We start from the raw sequence: 18,917 nt of genomic DNA on the forward strand, positions 1-18,917 counted from the left end.
ACCGTTTAGCTTCTAGGTCTTCAATGGCACTTGAGATATGTGAAGTGTTTGTCGTTGTTTTCGGAGTTGTCTTAAAGAATAGAGAAATACCTCGTAGTAACGTAACTGCATTTTTTTGTTGTAAAAACGTTATGTTTATGCATCGGGCTAATGCAAACAAAGACTGATTGTGCTTTTACAATATGTACTCTGGGCTATGCTCGCTAACATAACATTAAATTATTTATCTTATTTTTAGTTATTTACTACAAACTACAAAGCAGTGGAATATAAATCATTATTATAACACGATTTAATTGATAAAAGCATCATTGTACTCCGTGTTAAACAATAAGTATTATCTCTGTAAACACTGCTGGGTCATCTGACCAATCAACGCAGATTAGCGTCGCGCAAAGGAGGGGTTTGGAAAAATGAGTCGTTGAACGAATCATTTGGGAGTCGGTGAGCAAATCAGGTAAAAATAAATGCATATTATACGAAAACAAAAGTGTTTTTTGACATTGCATGCACGCACGTAAAACTGTTGTTGGGGACTCCCTAAACAACATTAGGAACATTTTAAATGTCATAATAGGTGCCCTTTAATAAATTTAAATAGAGTTAACAAATCACAGATTCTTGATTTTATTGCATTTTACAAAATGTCCTTTTCTGGAAATGGGGTTGTAGATGCTCACACCAGTCAGTAATTCAATCAAACAACGCATCGGTTAGCCTTTTAGCAGTAACTAAGAAAGTTTCATTTGTGTAATGTGTTGTATGTTTGTGTGCTGTCATGCGTCTCTGGTAAATACTTTAGGGGGATGCTGTAATTGGCAATTCTGACAAACCCATAAGCCGAAAAAGCCATGTTAATTATTTTCATTCTGTATTCCACTAAGCTCCACGTTCCTTTAATTAACTTTCAGTGGTCAACAGATGGGTTTCTGTTGGTAATTGTTGTCCCTTCCCTTCAAAGTGGATTTAATGAATAAACAAGTCTTTGCAAGTTTCAAAAGCAGCACTATCTGTTGGTGAGGAGGTGGAATTAACTGCAGATGCATTCCATGCATGGTTGCTTTGCAAAAGTTCTTCATCACAGACTGTGCCAAGTTTATCATTTGCATGGCAGACTCACAGAGCTGCCACCATATGCCTCTCTCGTAATGCTTCAAACCGATACGTTAATTGACTAAGGACGTCTTTTTTACCCTCTAGTCTGAAAGTGGAGAGAAACCATGAGATAAAAGATGAAAATCTAGCTTGCAGAAAAAAAAATGCTTGTTTGTTCTCAGCCATTTTTGACGGTTTGTTACCACAGCTTCTGCAATATAAATGGTTTGTTAAATTGCAATATTCTTCTTTGCATGGCTGCATCCATCAAAAAATTTGAAGAGTAATTAGGGCAACCTAGAAATATTTATTCATCACATCCACACATCTCTTAAACAAGCATATTTACTAAAATATTTATGAGTACATGTTGCAACTACATGAAACCCACCACTTTTTAACTAACCAGAAAATATTTTTTTTTCTTAGGTTTGTTCCCAGATCTGTTAGTCCCCAAAATGGCTGCATTACATTAATTAAAAAAAAAACAATTCTAATTACTGTTTTATTTCAATTGATATCAACATTTTTAAAGTCATGTATTGTACACGCACTTAATGTTGCTGTGTTGGGCCAGGTTTAAAAAAAAAAAAACAGGGTTTAAATAGTGCCTGAGTCATAGACACCATCGTTCAAAAGTGTGAGGTCGGTACCATGTTTATGCTCACCAAAGCTCCATTTTATTTGATCACAAATATAGTAAAATCAGTTGTGAAATATTGTTACAATTTAGAACAACTGTTTTATATTTGAATATATTTTAAAATGTATTTTATTCCTGTAATGGCACAGCTGAACTTTCACTATCATTACACCAGACTTCAGATCCTTCAGAAATCATTCTAATATGCTGATCTTATTATTATCACAGTTGAAAATAGTTGCGCTGCTTCATATATTTTTTTCAAGTTTCTTTGAAAAATAGGGGAAAAAATTACATCATTTATATGGAAATAGAAATTGATTTGAAATTGTATATTTTTAATGGTAATGTACATTTTGGTGAATTGCAAAAAATGTTTTTTTTTAGTTGTCTGTCAAAATTAAGAAAGTAATTTAATGTCAAAAAATGTAATTGTACATTTCCTTTAATAAGCATTTCTCCCTATCTGTTGTATGTCTCTTCTAGTATAATGGTGTGTAATCCTTTATTCAGTGGCAGCTCAAGAAACTGTGTCCCATTAGAGAGTGATAATTTGATGGTTATTGCAGAGTCAATAGACTGACGGAACTGTAATAAAACGAGTAATGTCCCACAATGCCCCCTTAGGTGGCGGGTGCATAAAAAGCTGACTTGTGCGTTCTGGTTGGGTGATGTGTTGAGAAGAAAGGGCCCGTGGCAAGGGAGCTTATTAGGTGTGTGTGTGTGTGTGTGTGTGTGTGTGTGTCTAAGGCCTAATGAAACTGAACAAGCTGGTTTAAATGAATGTGCACTGCTATTCTAATCAGTTTGATCTTTTCGTATCTTTTGTTTTGTTTCATCCATATCTTTTCCTCCACTTGTTTCTGTTACTTCTCAGAGTGTAACTGCAGTGATCTTGCTGATGAATGCGTGTTTGATGCTGAGCAGTTCCGCAGCACAGGAAGTGGGGGGCGCTGTTTTGGCTGCAGGGAAAACACAGCTGGCCCTCACTGTGAGCGGTGCAGAGAGAACTTCTTTAGATCATTACCGCATCAGCCCTGCCAAGACTGCAACTGTAATGCAATGGGTGAGTTACACGAACACACACTTAGCAAAGCAATTGTGCATTAGTCAAACTCATGCACACTTTCACTAGTATCTTTAAAGGGTAACTTGAACCCAGGCTCTTTTTGGTAATCTACCCGAGTCAAACTTTTTCATTAGAATGGAAACGCCACTTTTAAGATTGACCGTATTTTCGTTTTAGGTACGAAAATCACCCAATACATCACCAAACCATGCCTTTTGAATGGGAGTGCTAGGGGCACTTCTATGATAGCATCAAAATTGCTATTTTTAAAACACTAAGAAGGCTCGACACAACATGAAACTGTGCTTGAAGTATAACCAAGGGCTCTACACATAAACTTGAGCATTGACTACATTGATTGTGTAAAAAATAAGTCATAACAAACAGAAATTCAAACAGGGATTTTCTACAATAGTAACACTAGCAATTTACATCCAAAGATGCGCAAAATTATTCTGATGGCATACTTTGGCTCAGGCATTTCAGAATGATCAAATCAACATTTGAGGTGCTGTGCAATGAAACTGGTCTGCTTGTTAGTCCAGGTATCCAGTCACATCCACAGTTGAGGCAAAGTCACGTGAGTTTTTTGTTGCGCATGGAGGGACTGTTTCCATCATAGTTCAACTTCTTATCGGATAAAAAATTTATCCGCCTCAATTGAGCGCATACGTTTTTTTTATTACATTTTTAGAATGTATGTGCATCTTGGCATTTCAATCCAGCTTTTTTTATGCGATATCCCAAAATGCATATTAAAAAGGTGAATCTTGGAAACTGCTAATGTGCAAGACTTCAGGTGATAAATATGGGGGGAAATGTTTTATTTATTTAAACAACTTCAGATATGATTTTAAATATTAATTTACATTTAGATATTGCAATATTAATGATTTTAAATTTCCAAAATGCAAGGGGGGGGGGGGGGGGGAATGAGCACTTTTAAAATTATTTGTCACTGTTTAATTACATGTTAATCGTGTTCGTCTTGTATCGGAAATATCTGATTTTGCTTCAGGTGGCAAAATGTGTGTATAAAATATGTAAAAATTTGCATTTATTAACCTTTATTGGAAGAATTTTTAGATGAGGAAATAATTATTTAATGCAACTGAAACTATCCATGTACTCATTAAAAAACCAAAGGCTAATGTCTGTCAAAACCTGTCTTCTCTCGGTCTCTCTTCAGGCTCTGTGAGTTTGCAGTGTGATGCAGAGGGAGTGTGTGTGTGTCGGCCAGGTGTGTCTGGTGTAAAGTGTGACATTTGCAAGTCCGGCTTTCATTCTCTCGGCCCTGGTGGATGCAGGTAATAAGAGCGAGAGTATCTCTACCAAGAATTCGTCAAATGAGAAAAAACATTTGATTCTTGGATGCAGAGTTCTGCAAACATGTCAAACTAGTACATTGGAAACCCTCAAATAAGTAATGCAGTGCAGAATTCGGCCAATATACATTAATTATAAAGGTACTACTGTACAAACAAACCAGAAGGTCCATTTACATCACACTAATTTTGGGAACAGAACAATACTGTAAAACTAATTAGATTTAATTCAAATTGCACCACAAATGAAACATAATTATATCACCCTTTCAGAAACCTTTTTAAGGATAAAACACTACACATTTGCAGACTATTTGTGTTTCAAAAATGGAGAACAACCTTGACAAGATGAATAACCAGAAAAGACGCAGGAAAACATGGCTTCCACGAGAGGAAAGACTGTGTCTGAGTAATAATCTTTAAAAAATGGTACTATGATACCATATTAATACCACACACACTCATGATTGGTTGGTTGGTTGATTGATTGATTGATTGATTGATTGATTGATTGGTTGATTGATTGATTGATTGATTGATTGATTGATTGATTGATTGATTGATTGATTGATTGATTGATTGATTGATTGATTGATTGATTGATTGATTGATTGATTGACTGATTGATTGATTGATTGATTGATTGATTGATTGATTGATTGATTTTATCTTTCATATTTGAACTCAATCTCAATTGTTTTAATTACTGTACACTACCAATCAAAAAGTATTTTATGCTCACCAAGGCTGCTTTTATTTGATCAAAAATATAGTAAAATAATATTATAATATTAATTAATACAATTGAGAAATATTATTACAATTTAAAATAACTTTTCTATTAAATTTCTTAAAATGTAACTTATTCCTGTGATGGCAAAGCTGAATTTTGAGTAGCCATTACTTAAATATTCAGTGTCACATGATCCTTCAGAAATATGCTAATTTGCTGATTTGATGATTAAATAACATTTCTTATTGTCAATGTTTTAAACAGTGCCGCTTAATATATTTGTGGAAACCATAATAGCTTTTTTTAGAATACTTTTATGAATCGAAAGTTTAAAAGAACATAATTCATTTGAAATAGAAATCTTTAAATATCTTTACTCTCATTTTTTATCAGTGTAATGCATCCTTGCTGAATAAAAGTATTAATTTATTTGAGAAAAAAATCTTACTTTTAAAATGGTAGTGTGTATTTAATTCAAACCATTTGTTAAATTTTATAATTTTTATAATAATTTTTTGAAAGAAAGAAAGAAAGAAAGAAAGAAAGAAAGAAAGAAAGAAAGAAAGAAAGAAAGAAAGAAACAGATTATACCACCTGAGGAGATTTGCACATTGCATATGCACACTCAATGATGCAAATAATGGTGTAATGCAAAAGAAAACACAGACGAAAGGCAAACGTCAAACAAAAATTGTATACCCCACTGCACTTTCATGTGGCCCTTTTGGGTCAGTGTTTTTGGGTAAAAATTAGTTGGTTCATTGGAGCGAAACGTGAAAGAAAAAAGAGAAAGAGACGAGAGAGGTTACTTGTGAGGTAGGAGAATTATGGGTAATGGCAAGCCAGGTAAAACTGTGGTTTTAGGCCATGTAGCAGATCATGGAGATATAAAAAATATTTTAAAAAGTTTACACCCGACAGAGCAACTCTGACCTGAGGCCGTCAGACAACTGACCCGCACACTACAGGCACATCAGTGGTGGCTCATTCATCTGTTTATATCTGTGTTTGTGCATGTGTGTTCAAAAAGGTTGTGCGAGTGTGATGACAGGGGCAGTAAAGGAGTGTGTTCAGCTGAAGATGGGCACTGCTATTGCAAGACTAATGTTGAGGGCCAGTCCTGCAACAGGTGACCTTCTATTCCTCACCCTGGCACACCACCTCTCTCTCTCTCTCTCTCTCTCTCTCTCTCTCTCTCTCTCTCTCTCTCTCTCTCTCTCTCTCTCTCTATCAGTGGAGAAATGCTCATATCCTCTCCTCTCTGCGCATAACTCAATAAATAAGCACCACATTTTCCATATCTTTACATAAATGATTTTAATAAATTTGAGGAAAACGTACTCGGTTACTAACGTAACCTCGGTTCTCTCTAGGAGAGGGAACGAGTACTGCGTCGAAAGAACGCTACGGGAAAGATATTTCTTTGTCGAGATTGAAGCCAAAAATTAATCCTTAATTTTGTAATATTGTAAAACGCTTTTCTGAAGCATACAACCTAGGCGGAGCAATACAGCTCACCCATTGGCTGCTCTGCCAGAAAAGCACAGCCTATGCGAGGCCAGGACGCTGACCAATGAGGACGCTTCGCGCCCTTCTGCGTCACCTCCCGCCCAAACAGGCGTGGCCTAGGCCTATAAATACGAGCATAGCTGTCTAACACGCCGATTTTCGTCAATGAAGCGACGCAGCGTGGACACGCACGGCATGAGACGCAGTACTCGTTCCCTCTCCTAGAGAGAACCGAGGTTACGTTAGTAACCGAGTACGTTCTCTTACGTAGAGTTCTCTCGTACTGCGTCGAAAGAACGCTACGGGAACCCTATGCAAACCGCCGTGCGTGTTCTTGGATCGACACAGACACCTAAGGGCGCGCGCGCCCTGGTATACAAGCGCCTACCCCAAGAAGTATAAGGAGAGCGGCTAAAATAGCATCATCCCTTATAGTAGTGCCTCTCAAGGCATAATAGCATATATATGTAAATATAGATATATATGAGGGGTAATAGCATGCTCATGGGACACATAGTCAGTGAGTGATGCTTAAAACATTGAAGTGACCTGGGCCGCAGCGCGGGGCAGGAGCACTTATACATATTAGACATTGAAGTGACCTGGGCCGCAGCGCGGGGCAGGAGCACTCGTACATATTACCATTGAAGTGACCTGGGCCGCAGTGCGGGGCAGGAACACTTATACATAGTCTTCTAGACCGAGAGCAGTTTAGCCTGCAACGCAGGAACCTCTAGGTTATAGAACCTAATAAATGTAGACGGGGAGGCCCAGCCTGCCGCCATACAGATATCTTGTAACGAGATTCCGCTATACCAAGCCCATGAGGAGGCCATGCCTCTCGTGGAATGTGCTCTGATGCCCAAAGGGCATTCCAAGCCTCTAGATGCGTAGGCTAGCGCAATGGCGTCCACTACCCATCGAGACAGACTCTGTTTCGTTGCGGCTCGTCCCTTGGAGCGCCCGCTGAACGAAACGAAGAGCTGCTCCGTCTGTCGAAAAACAGCGGAGCGGGACACGTAAGCTCTTAATGCCCTGACCGGGCAAAGGGAGCTATTTCCGTCCTCTGAGGCCGGCAGGGCCGACAGGGAGATGACCTGAGCCCTGAACGGTGTGTTGAGGGACTTAGGCACGTACCCATGCTTCGGTTTCAACACGACTATAGAGTCGTTTGGCCCGAACTCCATACAAGAAGCTCTCACTGAGAGCGCTTGCAAGTCTCCCACACGCTTCACTGAAGCGAGAGCCAAAAGAAACACGGTCTTGAGAGACAGGTGTTTCATGTCAACTGAGTGAATAGGCTCGAAAGGGGCCCCTTTCATAGCGTTCAACACTGTAGAAAGGTCCCACACGGGGACTGAAGGAGGCCTTGGAGGGTTTAACCTCCTGGCGCCTCTCAGGAAGCGGACCACCAGGTCGTTCCTGCCTAGTGAACGGCCAAGCGTTGGATTAACGAACGCTGATATGGCAGCCACATAGACTTTGAGCGTGGATGGGGTTCTTCCCTTATCCAATAGCTCTTGCAAGAAGGAGAGAATCTCCGGTTCTCCACACTGAAGTGGTGACAGACCTTGATCTGAACACCATCCAGAGAACACCGACCATTTGGAAGCGTAGAGCCGTCTAGTAGACGGAGCCCTAGCTTGTTCGATCGTGTCTAACACTCCTCTTGGGAGGTTAGCGGGTACCCGTTTATGGCCCATACGTGTAGGGACCAAAGCTCGGGGTGAGGATGCAAAATCGAGCCCTTGGCCTGTGAGAGGAGGTCTCTCCTCACTGGTATCGGCCACGGGGCAGTACTTTTCAGCAGAGGTGGGTAGTAACGAAGTACATTTACTTCGTTACATTTACTTGAGTATTTTTTGGGAAAAATTGTACTTTTAAGAGTAGATTTAAATGTGGGTACTTTTTACTTTTACTCGAGTACATTTCTAATAAAAAAACGGTACTTTTACTTCGTTACGTTGAGCGATGTTCCTCTCGTTACTTTATTTTAATGCAATACGTGTTGTTAAATGCGTAGTTTATTCCAAGCGCGCTGTATCTTTTTTCTGGGCATGAGCGATGCTCAATTCACAAATGAATCACTCTTTTGAGTCGATTCTGTTCAAAGACTTCATCAAACAAGTGGGCAGATCTGTCTAAATCGGTTCGCGAATCAGTTTGTATGATCTGTTCAGTTTCCTGCACGCACTGAATCGTCTGAAGCGCTTTCAATTCACACTCGACTCGGAGTCGTAACAGGAAGATTTAAGAACATCAAGAGCGTTGGATGAAGTGGCTGTGGACCTACAGTCGAGTGAACGCAAATCTGCAAATGCATAATTTTTGCCAGCGATGAAGATCTCTATTATCTTCGTATACTGAGGACGATATATCCTGTGGAATATCGTTCCACAGGACGATATTCGATTTAATTTCATTCAGGTAATACATTTTACAACCAAACAGCTTATTACGATATGATAGCACTACTTCAAAGTATGACATTACCCGGTTTTTTTGGACATATACATTACTTTATACAATAAATAAGCTACCATTGTCCACATATGAAATGAACACCCGCCATCCCGCGGTAATGTGTGTGTAGCCTATTGCGCAGTCGCGTGCGAACTCAACTTGAAAACGAATGCCTTTGCCTGCCTTAGACACTGTTGACCAGTTTAAACATGCTTGCAGAAATATACATCTGATTACATTTTGGAGAACAGACAGAAGAAGATCCGTCGATGTGCGTTTGTGTTCAGATGTTCAGTAGCGGTCAGCGCGAGCACATGTGAAGAGTTTTAACTCTTTCTTCTCTGTGTCAATGTTTCCCTTTACATGCCTTTAAATGCAAAACTCTGCAGATACACTATATTTCGACATTGTCTAATAATCCAACTGTAGTTGTATAAGTTACTATTATACAAACCAAAGGACAGGCAATGATTTTCGGGCTACAGATGGCAGAAAATAATGCTTGTCTCTTCTGTTTTTGTGGCAAAGATAGCCTATCTAATTATGATAATAATAGTCATTTAAATAAAAAATATCTAAATAATATTATGTTTTATATATATATCATAGTATATATAGGCCTATGATCCGAAGTAACTAACTATAGCTACTTGAGTAGTTTTCTCATTGGATACTTTTCTCATTGGATACTAATTATGATAATAATAGTCATTTAAATAAAAAATATCTAAATAATATCATGTTTTATATATATATCATATATATCGGCCTATGATCCGAAGTAACTAGTAACTAACTACTTGAGTAGTTTTCTCATTGGATACTTTTTTACTCTTACTCAAGTAACTATTAAGATTGTTACTTTTACTTTTACTTTGAGTAAATATTTCTAGAAGTACTTGTACTTTTACTTGAGTACAGTTTTTGGATACTCTACCCACCTCTGCTTTTCAGTCGCATCAAAGCTGGGAACCAGGTCTGATTCGTCCAGAATGGAGCAACTAGCAGTACTGAGCATCCGCTCTCCCTGATACGCTCCAGCACTTGAGGCAGGAGTGAGACAGGAGGAAAAGCATAGAGCGGGCGGCGGGGCCAGACTCTGGCCAGCGCGTTCGTGCTCTTCGAAAAGAATTCTGGGCAATGAGCGTTTTCCTGGTTTGCAAACAGGTCTATTTCCGCTCTGCCGAACGTTTTCCACAGCAGACGCACTGTCTGTGTGTGTAGGGACCACTCTCCAGTGGGAACGTTGTTCCGTGAGAGTCTGTCCGGGCCTACGTTCAAGTGGCCTGGCACGTGCATTGCTCTTAACGAGCGCAGGTTGTGCTGGGCCCACACCAGTATGCGTTCCGCTAACCTGAATAGGTTCCGGGATCTCACGCCACCCTGGCGGTTTATGTAGGCTACTACCGACATGTTGTCCGAGCGGACCAGGACGTGGTGTCCTTTTATCCGGGGACAGAAGCGCCTCAGCGCAAAGTCCACTGCCATCATTTCCAGGCAGTTTATGTGCGGTAGTTCGGCTCGCTCTGACCACTGGCCAAAGAGCGGACTGCCGTCGAGCAGTGCTCCCCAGCCTGAGGTGGACGCGTCCGTGGACACCACCTTCAGGCTCGAGGAAGTCCCCAGGCTTATACCTGACCGGTACCAGTCTGACGCTCTCCATGGTGTCAGGGCTGAAATGCATTCCTGAGTGACCTTGAGGCGATAGCGACCGTGTAGCCATGCTCGGCGCGGTACGCGCGCTCTCAACCAGAACTGTAGTGGGCGCATGCGCAGCAGGCCCAACTGCAGCACTGTTGAGGCTGAGGCCATGAGGCCCAGCATTTTCTGAAATCTCCTGAGTGGCACTATGTGGCCGCTGAGGAAGGATTTCGCCATTTGCAGGGTATTTCGCCTGCGCTGTGATGACAGCTGTGCTGTCATAGACAGTGAGTTCAGATCCAGTCCTAAAAAGGAGATCCTTTGACTGGGAAACAGTGAACTTTTCTCCCAATTGACCCTCAGACCTAAGCACTCGAGGTGATCGAGTATTAGTGTCTTGTGGTGAGCGAGTTCTGACGGCGATTGAGCCAGAATTAGCCAATCGTCCAAATAGTTCAGAATTCGAACGCCCCGGAGTCTCAGGGGTGCCAGCGCCGCGTCCATGCACACTGTAAATGTACGAGGTGCTAGGGATAGGCCGAATGGCAGGACTGTGTACTGATATGCCCGGCCCTCGAAGGCGAATCTCAAAAATCGCCTGTGACGTGACGCAATTTGTATGTGAAAATACGCGTCTTTCAGATCTATTGCCATAAACCAGTCTTCTCGGCGAATTTGCGCGAGGATACCTCTGGTCGTGAGCATTCTGAACTTCCGCTTTGCAAGCGTTTTGTTCAGACGCCTTAGATCTAAAATGGGTCTGAGACCCCCGTCTTTCTTCGGTACCAGGAAATATCTGCTGTACAGGCCCCCTTCGCTCTGAGCTTGAGATAAAGGCTCTATGGCCCCTTTGCTCAATAGCTTCGCTATTTCGGCTCGAAGTAGATGTGCTACTTCTGTTTTTACCGTGGTTTCGACTTTTCCCGTGAAACGGGGAGGGCGTCGATAAAACTGTAGCGAATAGCCTCTTTTTATAGTCTCTAGCACCCATTCTGAAACCCCGGGTAGTCCTTCCCATGCATCTGCACGTGTGACTAGGGGTTGAATGTAATCTGGGCTCTGGTCGCGAAATGGCGGCGACACGAGAGCAACCATGTGCTGTGACATGGACGCCGTGGCGTCTGAGGCGGGGGACATGTTTAACACAGTATGCGTCCCGCGCGCGCTCGACTCTCTGAGTTGAGAGAGAGCACGCGGGGCGAGCCCTACGGGGCTCGTTATGTTTGTGAATAAACGTGGGCGCTTGGTGGCGGGCACATTTATAACACCGGGGACACTGTGTTTGTGTACTGACTGACCGTTCGTTAGTTTCGTTTTTACAGAAACCGCGGAACGTGCAGTGTGTAGTGGTTGTGGGCACTGGACAGTGGGCACGCTCACTACATGTAAAGCACAATCGGTGTGAGCCGATTTTATGTGTGCAAACCCTGTGTTGAACGGGGCTGTGCTTGTGTGAATGAATGGGCACTGGGTGGGCATTGCAGTTACACACATTACACCATCGGCCTTGGCCGGAACACCAGAAATTAAACTCTTTTTTAGATTTATCTGGGTCGCCGTGAAAACGGCGTTTGTGTGCAGGCAAACGGGCTTTACGGCCGGTTTGTTGGCTGCTGAGTACACTGGTACAAACACGGAACTTAGGGCTGTACAAGCGGGAATCTTTGGTGGAAGTCCGGCCGCAGCGGGACCCGAACACCGTCTTTTTCCTAGCAGGGCTAGGATGGCGCCGAGGCCTCGGGCTTGATTGAGATCTTGGGCCGAGGACCACGCGGTGGCGGGCGGCGTCCGGCGGAGCGAGACCGTGGTGTCTCTCGGGCCTGTTGCTGCTGGGCCGGCGCGGCGGGCGCGGGGCGCTGCTGAGTTCGGGCAGGCGGCTGTTTAGGGCGGCCTGTTGCGGAACTGGAGCGCTTTGGCAGGAAATGTCTCATGGCCTGCGAAGTTTTCTGTACCTCGGCGAATCGGTCCGCGAAGTCCTTCACGGAGGATCCGAAGAGGCCAGCCGGTGAAATGGGGGCGTCGAGAAACGCAGAGCGCTCGGATTCCGCCATTTCAGAGAGAGTCAGCCATAAATGTCTCTCAGAAACAGTAGCTGTGGCCATAATCCTGCCGATGGCGTGTGCGGCGGACTTTGTAGCGCGAAGAGCTAGGTCTGTGGCGCTACGCAAGTCCGGAACACTGATCGCGCCCGGGCCTTCCTCGTCTAGCTTGCAGAGGAGGTTGGCCTGGTGGATTTGAAGCACCGCCATGGTGTGCAGCGCCGATGCAGCTTGTCCGGCGGCGGAATACACGCGACCGTTCAGAGCTGAAGACGTGCGGCAAGCTTTGGATGGTAGGACTCCCTTAGCCCGCCGTCCCGCAGAGGGTGGGCAAAGGTGAGTCGCTACCGCCTCCTCGACCGGAGGGAGAGCGTGGTAGCCTCTGTCTCGAGCACCGTCCACTACGGAGAATGCTGGCGAGGCAGAAGTACGTACTCTGGCTGAAAATGGCGCCTTCCATGATTTCGCTACCTCTTCGTGAAGCTCAGGAAGAAACGGTGCGTGTCTGGAGGGGGGCGCAGCGCGGTCTCCAGAGAGGAAGCGTCCATCCAGCCGGTTGAGTGCAGGTTGTTCGGGCGTCGACCAATCGAGGCCGAGGCTCGACACGGCCTGTGTGAGCAGACGCATCAGTTCCGCCTCGATGCTGATCTTCCCTCCTCTGCGCTCTCGAACAGCGGGGGAGGGGAGGTCCACAGAGCTCGCCCAACCCTCGCTCTCCGAAGCGAGAAGCGAACAGCAATCATCATCTCCCTCTGATACAGCTTGCTGGTCGTCATCCATAACGGACAAAGCGGCGTGCTGCGGCTGTTGTCCGTCGGTGAGCGACTCGAGCGAGACGTTGAGAGGAGCTAGCGGCGGCGGCGGCGAGCTCCTCGTGGAGGGAGGTTCCGGGACCCGCTGAGCACGGCGCTTTTTACGGCGCGGCGCTACAGGGGGCGGTTGAGCAGCTTCGGCGAAAGATGCAAGGCGAGTCCGCAGAGTCGCGATTGGCATCATGTCGCAGTGATGGCAGCCGCCATCACCGAGAGCGATAGCTGCATGTTCCTCGCCCAAGCAGGAAACACATAACTCGTGGTGGTCCCCGTCGATGAGCGCGGCTCGGCAGGAGCCGCAGGAAAAGCGAGACATCTTTATAAAGACGCTCGTGCTCTTTTGTGAGGAAAAAGCGTGTGACGCGGTAGGCGAACACACACACAAAACACACACAAAACTGAAAGGATATATCCACGCCGGAGAAGCGCAGCAGGGAACGGCGGCTGAAGGCGGCGAAGACCAGCGGCTTCAGGTAAGGGCTCGTCCTGCTGAGGTGCTTGTATCCAGACGGCTGTGGTGGCTCGAATCAATCCAGCGATGCGTGCAGCTTCGTTGAATTTAAGAAAATCGGCGTGTTAGACAGCTATGCTCGTATTTATAGGCCTAGGCCACGCCTGTTTGGGCGGGAGGTGACGCAGAAGGGCGCGAAGCGTCCTCATTGGTCAGCGTCCTGGCCTCGCATAGGCTGTGCTTTTCTGGCAGAGCAGCCAATGGGTGAGCTGTATTGCTCCGCCTAGGTTGTATGCTTCAGAAAAGCGTTTTACAATATTACAAAATTAAGGATTAATTTTTGGCTTCAATCTCGACAAAGAAATATCTTTCCCGTAGCGTTCTTTCGACGCAGTACGAGAGAACTCTACGTAAGAGAACTGAACACTCTCTACCAGTACTTTATATCTGATTTGTGTGTATTATAGGTGTAAACCAGGTTCCTTCAACCTCCAGCTGGATAACCCAGATGGCTGTAAGAAATGTTTTTGCTTTGGACACTCCCTCGCCTGTTCATCCTCCAATCAGTACATGGCTATAAATATTACTTCAAACTTCCTAGAAGGTAATTTATCAATTACACTTTTTTTTTTTTTTTTTACATGATTTTCATACCGAATAGCAATGTTCACAATTCTCGCTTCCCACTACAATCACACACATTTCAATTTTCAAGCAATCAAGCACTTTTTGTAAAAAAAAAAAAAAAAATATATATATATATATATATATATATATATATATATATATATATATATACATTTTTTTTTAAAGTTTTAAATGTCCTTAAGTGAATATATAGTAGGGTACCAGGCTTAGACCACGCTGAAAATGTATTTAAAATCCCATTTCATGGTCTTTCCATGGTCTTGCTTCCATTGAAACACAAGACACTCGTTGGATCATCTAAAATCATTTTGGAGAACATGGCCATCAAGCTTTACATAAACATTTGGAATTCATGTAGCTCAAGTGCTGCTGCCATTAAAGCAAATGAGAGACAAACCAACTTAAGCATTCCGAAATGTTTAGAAATTTTTACAATTTGTTATGCTGATCGATCAATTTTTAAAGACCATTTTTGTATTAAATAAAACATTTTTTACCAGGAATCTCAGACTTTGTTGTGTGTGCTCTGTGTTCAGATCCAGATGGCTGGAAGGGTGTGTTCTCCGAAGGGCACGAACAATCCCTCATCTGGAAGGAGGGGGAAGTCTATCTATTGCCCTACAGAGAGGAGAATGGCTTCTACAAAGCACCTGGTAGGACATCAACTAGGCTATACACTTCCCCTTAGAACAAGTGTTGGTTGGAATTGGCCTGCCTTGAAACCACTCTAGGCTAATTAAAGTTCCCCTGTTGTGAAAATCAAGTTTTTAATGTTGTTTATTATGTCTGTGGTGTTTTTAAATTCATAAGTCAACACCATTGCTGAGTATTTTCTCTTTAAAAATGCAGTGATCTAAAGACAGTCTTAAAAATACAGTTTGAAATCGCTGGTGTTTCTTACGTCACAAACTACCTTGTATGTACTACCTGAGGTAGTAAACGGGGACATGGTTTGTGTAAAATTAGCAACACATTATTAGCTTGTTTGATAACATATTCAAGCAAAAGGCTAATCATATGTATTACCGTTATTTGTCCAACATTGTAAAGAGCGATACCATTGTGCAGCGGTTACCTCAGTAAGTTCATAGAGTGGATCTGTGAGCTGGTGTGAGTGGAGGCGGGGCTAATTAGCATATTCATGGCTCCAAGTACACTAAATGAAGCAAGGGTGTAGAGTTACATTTAAGCTATTTTTAAGGGGTGGTAAAGTATGATTTCACTTTTCTAACTTTAGTTAGTGTGAAAGGTTGCTGTTTGAGCATAAACAACATATGCAAAGTTACAATGCTCAAACTTCAAAGCAAAGGAAATATTTGCTTTTAAAGAAAAGGACTACAACAAACGGCTGGTAGGGACTACGCGACATTCCTCCCGGGTTAGTGACATCAGCAACCCTAAAATGTACATAAACCCCGCCCCCGGGAACACTCAGTCCATGTTGAGAAGAGGAAACGTTGTTGTATAAGAGTACATTTGTGAGTCGGCTCAAACTTTAGCATCCGTCTTTTCACATGCAATATAAAGTCAATCTATGTGCATCTCACAACAGTTCCTATACGAGCGATTTATAGATTACCATGACAGAATATGCTAATTGAAGATAGTTAACGCCACATCAGCAACATAAATTCATCAACTAACCATTCAAAGACATCCTGTTGCTTTCTACATGTTGTCACTTCTTCTTGAGTCTCACCATCTTTGTCTGACTCCGTTTTAACATTAAAGACAGAACAGTTTCTGTCATTTTAGTGAGGTAATCGCAGCTGCTAACACACACAAGCTCTTGAAACCCCGCCCTCTGCAGCAGCTCATTTGCATTTAAAGGGCCAGGCACAAAACGGTGCGTTTTTGCAAACCCTCAAAAAGTGACAACTTTAACATGCTATATAATAATATCTGTGGGGTATTTTGTGCTAAAACTTCACACACACACACACTCTGGGGACATCAGAGATTTATTTTACATCTTGTGAAAATGGCATTTTACCACCCCTTTAAGGCATGATAACTCTGTCACGGTGGTTTAGTTGTTATATAGTTAGTTATGCTACCAATTAGAAAAAATGTAGGACAGTTAATATCCTAATATCCTATCCAATATCTACAAGTTAGACCAACACAATTGATTTATATGATTTACATTGTTTAAGTCTGTTCTCTTCTGAGCAACTGTACAAAGCAGAAATGTAGCTTAGTTTGACTTTGTGTGGTAGTGTCATATAATATAAGCTTTCTTTATTTTGCAAAAGCAAACATGATAAACAGTGGCCTAGAATTAGCATGCTTGGCCATAAATAGTGTTTCATAGAGCATCCTCTGAAAATAAACCAGCTGTACAGGCCAGTCCAGAGGCTAGATTTAGTCCAGTTCCCCTGAGTGTAGTAGACAGGCTGAGGGGTTTTACTCTTGTCTACACAGCAATTTACCGCCACGGGAGACACTTAGCCAGACCAACTTGGCCGCTCACTCTGGGAAAAATCCTGTTAACATCACGTCTTCATGTCTCACACATTTTCTCATGGGCTGCATGTAGACAAATATACACCAACACAATAACAATGTCTTGGGACTGAATACCCTTAAAATACATGAATGTGTCTTTTTTTATGCATTGTGATTAATAATAAGGTTTCTTATGTATCAGTAATGCCCAAATGTGCGTGTTTAGTCTCATCCATCTTTGTTTTCCTACCATTGACTGGCTGCAGAGATGCAGCAGTGCCCTTTTTGCTGCTCTTTGGAGCACTTGGTGCCGTTTCTCTTATCGCTGCGGTGCAGGGCTTGTTTGTGCCGTTCTGGCCGCTCGGCTAAGATGCGCCGAGATCTATTGCTCCCTCGATGCTTTTAACGATCTCATTTGCTTTCCTTCCCTCTCTGTTTCCCCGTTCGCTCGAGTCTCTTCATCCACGTGCGTTTAGAGTACAGCCACCCTGACAACTCCAACAGCACCCAAAGACTTTTTAGATTATCCTTTTTATAAACTTCGTCCTCTGATTTGCGCTGTGCGCTTTATTTTGATCTTTAATGCTTTTCACACATCACTGGTCTCAGCAGAGAGGAAATTGCTATGTGAAGGAGGAATGTTTCCCTGATTAAGTCTGTCTTGAGTATTGGAAGGAGTTTAATAGATACTATGTGTGTGTGTGTTTGTGTGCGAATAATTCTTCACTTGAATAGCTCATCTAGCTGGGCGCAGCTTTGGGCTTTTGACACCACTGAAGCTGCCATGTCAACAGAGGGGTGACAAGATACCATAGCCAAGCAGCCAAGCCAAGAGTTTAGCAGGCTGACTGAGCCAGACTGTGTGTGTGTTTGTTGTGTGATCTCCCCTGAGGTACATCTGCTCCATGGTGAGAGGACAGAGTGGAACATTTATCATAGCTTTGAGGAGAAAACAACATGTCACATACACACACATAAACACACATACACACCTCCCAAAAGCTGGTTGCAAGCTGTCTCGGAGTCACAAACACAGATGGAGAGAAACGGAGGTCGCCGAGAGATTAGAGTTTGAGATGGATGGGGGTTGGGGGGAGATCTAAACGTCCCTGTCCTCAGAGAGTCGCGTCCAGGTACCACATTGTGTCCATGAGCAACTTGGCCAGTGCACCCTGACAGCCAACCATATGCCTGGAATAAATCTCTCCGGCAATCATGGCTCCTGGCGAGACGTATCAGATGTGATCAACTGAGACAAGTGGCACAAATTATGCTCAATCCTTTAATCACTGAGATTGATGTTTAAAGCTGGGGTTTAATCGTAATGTCTCTCCCAACTTCTCCTCTCGTATGTAAGATTGTGCTGAATGCTGATTGTAAAACGCAGAAATATCAATAGAACTGCAGCAATAAGGCCAATTAAATTCATGAACAGACACCACTATTAAAATGCCTGATATATGCCGCATTGATGATGCTACGGGGTTTTTTAGTACAGTGGGTGGCGTGGATGACACCGTGAAAAAGTGCAAGCACACCTCACTGTGGTTGCAATGAGAAGCTCAGAGGTAAAAACTGAATAAATACCTGATATATAAGCATGTCCACCCTCACTGACTGATCTGCCTCGCTTCTGTTTAACAGAACAGGATCTTTGTTGTTTTATGTTGCTTTAAGTTCACCTGTCATTCAAACCTGTATGGCTTTCTTTCTTCAATCTGTGGAACAAAAAAAAGAAGATATTTTGAAGAATGCTGGTAACCAAACAGTTTTGGTGACTATAATTTTATGGCCCAACATGAGGGTGAGTTAATAATGACAGAATTTATATTTTTGGGAGAACTGTCGATTTAATAAAGCTTTCGGAAAGACAAATCAATACATCTTTAATAAATAGGTTTAACATCTGCAAATGAATGCAGTTTATTTCTTCTCTCAGTCACAACCCTATCCTAGCATTAGACCCCATTCAAATATAAATAAATAAACTATGACATAAATGTACATATACAAATACAATTGGACATGACTTAAGCCCTTA

The 18,917-nt window shown here is 42.9% G+C and overlaps 1 protein-coding gene across 4 annotated transcripts in view; it reads left to right on the plus strand.

Annotated features, from left to right (window-relative positions):
- The window catches only part of lamc3 (laminin, gamma 3), a 93,839-nt gene that overhangs the window by 38,376 nt on the left and 36,546 nt on the right, over positions 1–18,917 (plus strand). For all 4 annotated transcript variants that reach the window (XM_079606515.1, XM_079606516.1, XM_079606514.1 and 1 more), the window contains 5 exons: positions 2,616–2,804; positions 3,997–4,114; positions 5,896–5,994; positions 14,248–14,384; positions 14,965–15,081. In XM_079606515.1, the coding sequence (XP_079462641.1) occupies positions 2,616–2,804; positions 3,997–4,114; positions 5,896–5,994; positions 14,248–14,384; positions 14,965–15,081 (660 nt within the window). The remainder of the gene's footprint in view (positions 1–2,615; positions 2,805–3,996; positions 4,115–5,895; positions 5,995–14,247; positions 14,385–14,964; positions 15,082–18,917) is intronic.

The sequence above is a fragment of the Phoxinus phoxinus genome (genome assembly GCF_949152265.1).
Source record: "Phoxinus phoxinus genome assembly, chromosome: 3".
In the NCBI taxonomy this organism is placed as follows: Eukaryota; Metazoa; Chordata; class Actinopteri; order Cypriniformes; family Leuciscidae; genus Phoxinus; species Phoxinus phoxinus.